Here is an 8,106-nt window from a genome sequence, read left to right as displayed (position 1 = left end):
GGGGAACGGGGAAGTGCATGCAATGTCGTGGCTGAGTGCAGGGATGCCTTGCTGCTTGTGAGTGGGAAAGGGGATCGTCAGTGTGCAGGGTGGCGGAGGAAGCAACCAGAGAAAAAGAGGGAGGGGACTGCAGAAGCAAAGGAAAGGCAATATGTTTCTGAGGCGGCAATTGCGGCGTCGTTCTGACGGCGGTACTGTTCTTTTTCCGTCTTTTTCTCCATCAGCGTCTCTGAGTGCGTGGAGCAAAGTCACCGAAGGGCCCTCGGCGCCGCCCCCACCTGCACATTCCGCCTGCAGAGGGGGTCCTGTGGCCCCCGGTTGGTGGGGACGCGTTGTCCTCTTCTCGTTGCCCAAGTGCCACTTTTCTTTGCGTTCCTCCTGCTTCTTCCCTTTAAAAAGTTTTTTTAGGGCAGTCACACTATGAAAAAGGTGCGGGTCCAAGAGGCGCATATTAATACATTTTTTTTTTTTCTGTTAGTTGTTGTGAGAGTCTGTGGTAGACGAATGGCAAGTTGTGATGTCTGCTCTTTGGGGCAAATGATTTTTAATGCTCCAATAATACTCACTTCTCTCAGATGCATCATGACGTGTAGTTTGCGGCAAGGCATATTCTTTTGAAAGGGCAGGTGCGTTTACGTGCCAGTGCTTGCAGCGCACGCTGCCCACGACACTTCCCACACTTTCTGGAGTTGGGCGGGTGGCAGCTGCCGCTGCTGAAGGAAGATTAAGGCCGCTGAACTGCTCCAACGGCGTCTTCACTTGACGTTTGCCCTTTGACCAGTGCATATCCGAGCGATTACGTGTTTGGCGCGTCCGCTGTGGTGGATGATGAACGCGCTGCATGGTCGGGGCCAAGGCAAAGCTATGAATTTGGCCTTTTTGCGACGCTCCACGCAGCACGGACATTCGGATGCTTCTGCGTAGCGGTGTGGAAATGCACGAAGAAACCAAAAGGAGATAGGCCGAGAGTTGGTCTGCAGGCAGCATTGAGGGGCTCAAGAGAGGCGCCCGTGGGTGGCGGGGATGCGCCCGCAGGAGCGTACTTGTGCCTCTGACGATGCAGTGAGGAATGCACGATGGGTGCGGTGCCTGGTCAGTCTTTGGGTGTGTGGGGGAACTGTGTGCGCTATGCGCGGGGAGGTGTGCCGGTGGAGCCCCACGTCAGGCAGGGAGGGGTCGTTTTGGGGCGCGGGTCCGGGGACCTCCGCGGTGTCGCAGACGAGCCTAAAAATAATAATAAAAAATGACTTTGTTCTCGAGGCGGTTTTTGCGAGTGCAAAAACGCCCTTCCGCGCCTCCATCCGCCGTCAGCACCAAATGTAGTGTGAGCGATGGGGGATCGGCTTGGTCTCCTTCTTTCTATTCACTACTGGAGGAATATGCAGACCTTGTCACATTTCTTTGTGCTCGTGAAGGCAAGACGGATAAGTAGAAAATGTGTATGCTTTCCTCTTCTCATCTTTAAGGGAAAATTAAGGCATATAATATTTTTGCGTAATTCTGTGTTTTGCGTGCAGAGATACTTATTTCTAGCGCGTTGGCAGAGGACGCCTTTAAAGGTTTTTTTTTTTGTTTGGTGCGTGTGTTGTGCGTACTTCTGAATCTCATGTCTTTTACGGCTGATGCTGCGTTACATTCGGCTTCAGGAGGAGGGAAGATGTACGATTTTCATGCTTCTCAAGGAGGCACTCTGGGAGAAACGAATGAGGACCACGCCGTATTTTTGACGCCACCATCCGGTGAGAGGGGACGGTCGCATATATCTTGGTCTTGCCCCCTGGATGATGATGCGCATGCATCGTTTCTCCAAACGACTGCCGCGGGGACGATAACGGAGGATGAGGGACGCAGTGACAGGGGAGGGTGTGGTCCACTGACTGTGAATGCGGAAGAAGCTGTTGCGGGCCCGTTTCCTCTGCCCGATGGAACTTCACGTGAGACTGCATTCGTGGAGAAAATTCACGATCAGTCCCTTATAAATGCTGCGCCATGGTCTGATGCGTCAACGGCACTCGAAGGGCGGCACCACCGCATGTCTCCTGAAGCGTCCTCTTGTGCTAAGTGGGCAAAATACATCTCCACTGCGGGTGTGCACAAAAACCCTGTTGATGCACTCAAGCTTCAAGGTGTGCATGAGAAGCTGCTGTGGCTGAACGTCACGGGGATGGAGGATCTGCTGTCTCGGTATCTCATCAACGATTCTGTAAACGCCACTCACGACTGCCATGGTGTCTCGCATGCTCGTTGCTTGGACGCCAAACCACACCACGTGGATCCCAAATGGCAAGACTCAATGTTGCAAGGGGTCCAACAGATTGAAGTAACAGAGGGGCGCCTTACCAACAAACAGATTTTTCGGAGGAAGCTTGTTTTACTAGGTTATCAGGAGGTTGGAAAGACGTCTTTTCGGAAGTGCTTGGAGTCGGAGCCGTTGTTACTGAAGCGACTGCCGGAAGTGAGGACGACGACAGGTGTGGAGGCTTGCCGCCAAAATATTCGTGTTGGTGAGGATTGGGTGCAGCTCGTCATTTCGGATTTTGCGGGGCAGGAGTCGTACCACTCACACACGCTCTTTCTCACGGATCGATCTATATTTCTACTTGTGTGGAAGATATCCTCCGTTGAGCAGGACTTTCAGGGCTCTGGTATCTGCGTGAACGAGGAGGAGTGCCTGTACAAGTGGATCGCGGAGGTGTACGCCAAGTTTCCGCGGGCCAAGATAGCGCTGGTGGCCACCCACCTGGATGAGCTCCGGGTCCAGGAGCAGCGTAGCGTGGAGCGGATCCTATCAAAGGTGGAGGGGAAACTCATAAGCTTCATGCAGCGCATAGCCATCACAGACCCCAACACGGGCACTACCGTTACGAATGAAATTGTGGGTAATTTTGCTGTGTCGTGTAAGACACGCCAAGTAATTGCGGCTGGGGAGCTGCGGCATTTGTCAGGTCAGCGTCTGAGTGCCCTGCTGCGGTTCTTCGCGGAGGTGGCGCACCAAGAATGCATGGACGACAAGGAGTTTCCCGCCGCTGCTATTCCAGGGTGTGACTTGAAACTTCTTGAGTCGGTGACTAGCAAGGGAAAAGAATTTCAACATAAGTTGCTGCTGCCCTTGGGAGAGTTCATTAATTCTGCGGTGAAGTTGGGCGTGAAGTCGGGTGACGAGTTACTTCGAGTCGCTCGACTTATGCACAGCTGGGACATTATTTATTTCTTTAATGCGTACTGTTTGTCGGATAACATCTTTATCATGCTGCGTCCTCTTTGGCTGAGTCGCCTTGCCGCCGCGCTGTTTTCCTACGCCCACGTTCTTCGGACACCACTGCATCTGCGTAGCATGATTGGGCGTCTCGAATACACCGTAAGCGTTGCTGAGTCGGCCGACATGCACCTCATGAACAAAGGGTTTCTTCGCTGGCCCTTGGTTCGGGTTTTGTTCCGGACTCCACTGCGCGACATTTTGGGTCATGAGCCGGATGAATTGGACTACACCTTGGCCGTGCATTTCCTCATCTCCTTGAGCCTTGTCGTTCCTGTCGTTATCCCATGCGATAAGTTTGCGCTGCTGCAGGAGGAGACACCGATTGACCTTGAGGTGGGGCGGCCGCTCGTTCGCGAGGCAAAATTCACACGCTACTTTGTGCCGAGTCTTTCCCCATTTAATGTTCCAGAGAGACTGAGGCGGCTTGCACCGCTGCTATTCAACCGTGGGACAAGGCTAAAGTTCGAGTTTAATCTCCTTCCGGACGAGATATGGTGGCGCTTCCAGGCCCAACTGCAGGGACACCAGAAGGTCGTCGTCGTGTACGAGGCGCCTGGGGTCTTCGCCGACGCCCGGGACGGGGACGTCTTGGACGACCGCCGCCTTCTCGGGGCGGATGAGAAGCACAACCGATGGAGGGATGCCATGTGGCTCGCTGGGGACTACTGCCGCGTCTTTTTGTATCGTGAAGGGTTTCGAGTGATACACATTTTTTCTACAGAGACGAGGCCGCATTGTGCGCAGGCCGTTCTTGGGGAGGTCGAGAACGTCATGTCGAGGTTGTTGCAGGATTACCGTGGCTTGCAGCGGACGGTGCAGGTGACATGCCCGGAGCAAGGCTGTAACGACTGGTTGCCGTTAAGTGAGGTGTTGGCGGGGACCAGGGTAACATGCCAGACATGCAGGCATGCGGTCAGCACCAACGACGTTGTTGCTGAAGACGTTGGATCACGGGACTCCTGCTTTGGCGACGCGCTTCTGCGGGAGGCTGGGGAGCTGTTTTGCTTATCCCTGAATCCCAGCTACCGCGCACAGATGTGCGAGTATCTTTGCGTGGATCGCACACGTGTGCTTGGCGCTTCCCCCACGGACGAAAACAACCACGACATGGGCAACGAGGAGGCGGCGACGTGGAGGGCGCTAGATTGTATGTGCGCTCTCGACAAGGTTGTTCGTGCGGCCATGCTGTATGAGCTACGCGAGCGCGTTGAGGAGGAAGTGCATAGGCGTCAGTTGTTAGAGCCTGCCCAGCCCACCCAGTGTCTATCGTTTTCCTTGAACTGAGGCTTTACCGCTTTTTTTTTTCTAATGTTTATGTGAGTGGCAGTACTGCAGGTGGGTGCGAGCGGATTTGTTGGAGCAATACACGAGTTCAAAAGAAAACATTTCTTCTCTTATTTTTCTAGTTCCGTTACGAGGTCTCCCTTCCTTGTTTCTTGCTCTGCAAGCACCCTTGCTCCCTCCTCCTTCACTTGCTCCTTCCCCTTGCCTTGGCTTTCTTTCTCGCTCCCGCCTGCGCATGCTGCTCTAACGAAAAAAACAACAACAACAGTGACAATGGATGTGCTCTGCTTCTCTTTGCTGGGGGCGGTCACACTGCCAGCGCAACTAAAAGGCCAGCACATGTGTGTGAGTGTGTTTGGTGGCGTTGCCTGTAGCAGTGGCTTTCACAAGCTCGGCATTGCCGTTCACTCTTGCCCTTTCTGCTTGGGTGACAGCCGTTTCGAAGGTAGAGGATTTTTTTTTGTCGCTCCCCCACAGCACTCAGATCATGTGGTCTTTGTGTCACAGTGCGGGGTGGAGGGTGCTTTGGTTTCCTTTTGCTTGTTGGCACGGTTGAGAAGTTCCTCTCCCTCTCCCTGTGTGTGTGTGTGTGTGTGTGTGTGTAGAGGGCAGCAGCACGACGTTGCGCTGCTTGCATCTTGTGTGCCCTTCTTTGAGTTGGTGGCACGGCTGCCTCTACTCCCTTTCTCCGTGTTGTTGCTTCGCAGAGAAGGGCCCCGTGCTTGGGTGGGTGTGGCGTGGACGCGACCCGCATTGCTGAGAGGGAGGGAGGGGAGCAGGTGAGGCAGCGACAGGCCCCCCCCCCCCCCCCCCCCAACTCCCCATCCTCGACGGAAACGCAGCAAAATAAGGAAACTAAGTAGCAGAAAAAAAAGACACATGATCGAGGCGTGGAAAGGCATCGGGAAAAATAGCCCTACGGACGCGGAGGAGCAAAACGATGAGGACCACTACCTGTTGTCTGCGTTGCGGCAGCTGCACGCCAAGCTGGTGGCTGCTCAGCCGGCGTTCACCGAGGAGGATGTTATCGTCATGGCGTACCCTTCGCCAAGCGGATCGCCGACGCACTCGCCGCGCGAACAAGATGCCGATGGCGAACAGGACGACTTCTCATGGAATGCGGGGACCGAGACACCCGGTAGACAACGCCCTGTGACAACGGGCACGGACAACAGTAACGCTGTATCCTCCTCTCCTGTTGAAGGCGCGGCGTCCTCGAAGATTACGGCTGTGGATAAGGATAAACAGCTAACTTCTCGTGAGTTTCTTGCAATGGTGCGGAACTTTGATGCGAAGTCCCTTTTGCGGACTAGGAAGGCAGCGTTGGATGCGTTGAGGCTTCTGTGCGATGGCTACGCTCTGACGTGGCGGGATACGCGGCACCTCCCGAATACAACACTTGTGAGCTCTGCTGGCTCCTCCCGTTCAGCAGCAACCGCCACGCGCGACTTGGCCACCTGCGGCCACGCCTCTGAGTTGCCGGTGGTGCGACGCCCTTCCTTTGCTTTGTCATCGTCTTTTCGTGTTCCAATGCACAGCCCATCTAAACGCTTGGTCCAGCTTATGGGCAGGTGCGCGGAATCACTATTGGTGTACGCCAACGAGTCACCATCGCTGCGCACGATGACAACGTCAAATGTGACACTCCTGCAGTTGCTGTGCTTTGTGTGTTCGGAGAGCCGAAAATTAGAGTCTTTGTCCTCTGACAGGGGATGGCGCAATATTGATGCCGAGCTGAATGAACTTGTGTCACACTGGCAATCCTTTTCGCTAACGTTGCCGCTTTTGCTTGCTTTGCGGGAGTGCTATCTCTTGGAGTTTTTATTGGATGCAGCGTTGCCACCCACTGTGTGCTCAGCCAAGTACGACGGCATCGCCGCCGTGCTGCACGAGAAAAAGCGAAGACTGATGACGGAGATGATGTCCAGTCGAACCGGGTTTGGTGCCATGACGAAGGGCTTGCCTCTGCGTAGTTTGGCTGCCTTCGTTAGCATGTCGGTGTTTGCAGAGCCGAAGCTGCGGGCTCGTGTGCTGGACCGGATGACTGGCGAGGGATTACTGCAGACGCTTCGGAGCGAGCTGACGCAGGCGGTGGCAGACTCTATGCGTCTCATGACAAGCGAGGACGCCGCTCCATCCTCGCCCACGAAGTTGCACTCACCTTTGCGAAGCACAGGCGAAGACGCTTATTTTTTGCAATCGGAGCTCAAGCGAGTCCGCGGGGAGAAAACACCACTGACGGTGGTGCAGGACTCACCTTTGCGTCGTTTGGGTTACTGTCTGGAGGTTCTGGGGTGCTTGACGGAGCCCAATTTTGCCCGTGAGTCGACTTGCCCTACGACCGTGAGGGGGGTGGTGCGTGCAACGGCGTGGGCCTCGCAACTCGAAGACGTTCAAGCCATATGCACTTGCTTACTACACCTCTCTGCCCTGCTTGAGGGCGGCACGCCGTTTTCTAGTCTACGTCCGCTGCAGGAGCAAGTGATGGAGTGTGTTTGCCAAATTTCCAGTTATAGTGCCGTTCTGTACGGCGTTGTGGTGGAGACGCTTGACGACGCCCTCAGTGAGCGCGGCCGAGGCCGTGCGTCTGGGCAGCGGGACACCACGGCTCCTTTACTGCCACTTCTCGTAGAGCTGTTGCGCCTCAAACAACACGCGGATGCGAACAGCAGCAGTGTGGGGCGATGGTTTACGTGGTTGACGGAGTGTTTGGTGCCGCAGGCGTTCGACGTGCCGCTCCTCACGTGCAACAGGACCGGCAACGGGCGCTTGTGGTCAAGAGGGGCAAGGCGAAGAGCATCCACCTCACGCCGTGATGCACCCGTCTTAGCACGGAATCTGCGTCGTGAGGAAATACACTCGTTATCCCCCTACTTCCGCTTTGCCACGCGGCTTGTGTTGGAAACAACGTGGCGCCACGGGGCGGAACCCTTTCTTGCACGCATTGCACTGCTTGCTTACAATGTTGTTCTTACACAGGCACGGAGGCCGAATCTTGTCTTTGGCCAGGCCTCTGCTTGCTACGACGCAGTTGCCCCACTTTTGGAGACTTCATACGGCGTACTTCCCGGCGAGTCGGCGCTAATTTCTAGCGATTTGTTTGGCACGCCCACGCGTTCTAGCGGAAAGTCTCCGGGTCGCTCCTCACAGTTGGGAGGGAAACGGAGCCGATCCATGTCTGGGGGTGCGACAGGCGCCGACGACGAAGTCTTTGTTGCAAGCCCAAGTCAATCCCCGTTGTTTTTAGAGGCCTACTCCCCTTCTGCCCTTGAGGCCGAGAGGGACAGAGATTCGGATGGAGGTTCTAGGGACGACGGCTCGCCTTCTTGTGGTCTTACGGCGCCATTGTGGCGGCAGCGACTTTCGCTCTCCGTCTTTCTTGCCTCATCCGGGGCGTGCCTTCCCAACTGAGGTAGAAGAGGTGTTTCCTTTTTATTTTCCTCCCTTACCCTATCCCGCCTCTCCGTTGCACATGAGAGTATACGTTTGCATGTGTGTCATCTGTGTCGCAGTCACCACAGGGAGGCCGGTATGTGTAAAGGTGGCAGAATTTCTTCTTTTGG

General features: G+C 55.2%; 3 protein-coding genes and 1 pseudogene across 3 annotated transcripts, besides 2 other annotated features; 3 read left to right on the top strand and 1 right to left on the bottom strand.

Moving 5' to 3' along the window:
- Positions 1-474: 474 nt before the first annotated feature.
- On the bottom strand, positions 475-987 carry TraAM80_01494 (uncharacterized protein; the record flags this gene model as incomplete). Its single annotated transcript, XM_029378533.1, has 1 exon — positions 475-987. The coding sequence occupies one exon, from the start codon at positions 985-987 to the stop codon at positions 475-477; it is 513 nt and encodes a 170-aa protein (XP_029241642.1).
- Positions 988-1,606: 619 nt separating this feature from the next.
- On the top strand, positions 1,607-4,543 carry TraAM80_01493 (uncharacterized protein; the record flags this gene model as incomplete). The annotated part of the gene is made up of 1 exon (XM_029378532.1): positions 1,607-4,543. One exon carries the CDS (start codon positions 1,607-1,609, stop codon positions 4,541-4,543), a length of 2,937 nt encoding a protein of 978 aa, XP_029241641.1.
- Positions 4,544-4,678: 135 nt separating this feature from the next.
- Positions 4,679-4,909, top strand: TraAM80_01492 (hypothetical protein; annotated as a pseudogene).
- Positions 4,910-5,119: 210 nt separating this feature from the next.
- Positions 5,120-5,146: a microsatellite.
- A 192-nt stretch (positions 5,147-5,338) lies between these two features.
- Positions 5,339-5,366: a microsatellite.
- A 56-nt stretch (positions 5,367-5,422) lies between these two features.
- TraAM80_01491 (uncharacterized protein) lies at positions 5,423-7,954 on the top strand (the record flags this gene model as incomplete). Its single annotated transcript, XM_029378531.1, has 1 exon — positions 5,423-7,954. The coding sequence occupies one exon, from the start codon at positions 5,423-5,425 to the stop codon at positions 7,952-7,954; it is 2,532 nt and encodes an 843-aa protein (XP_029241640.1).
- Between the last annotated feature and the right edge of the window lie 152 nt (positions 7,955-8,106).

The sequence above is a fragment of the Trypanosoma rangeli genome, assembly GCF_003719475.1.
Source record: "Trypanosoma rangeli strain AM80 chromosome Unknown Tra_15.4_contig_00030, whole genome shotgun sequence".
Lineage (NCBI taxonomy): Eukaryota > Euglenozoa > Kinetoplastea > Trypanosomatida > Trypanosomatidae > Trypanosoma > Trypanosoma rangeli.
Note: the sequence above shows the minus strand (reverse complement) of the source record. Positions and strands in the feature narration are given on the sequence as shown.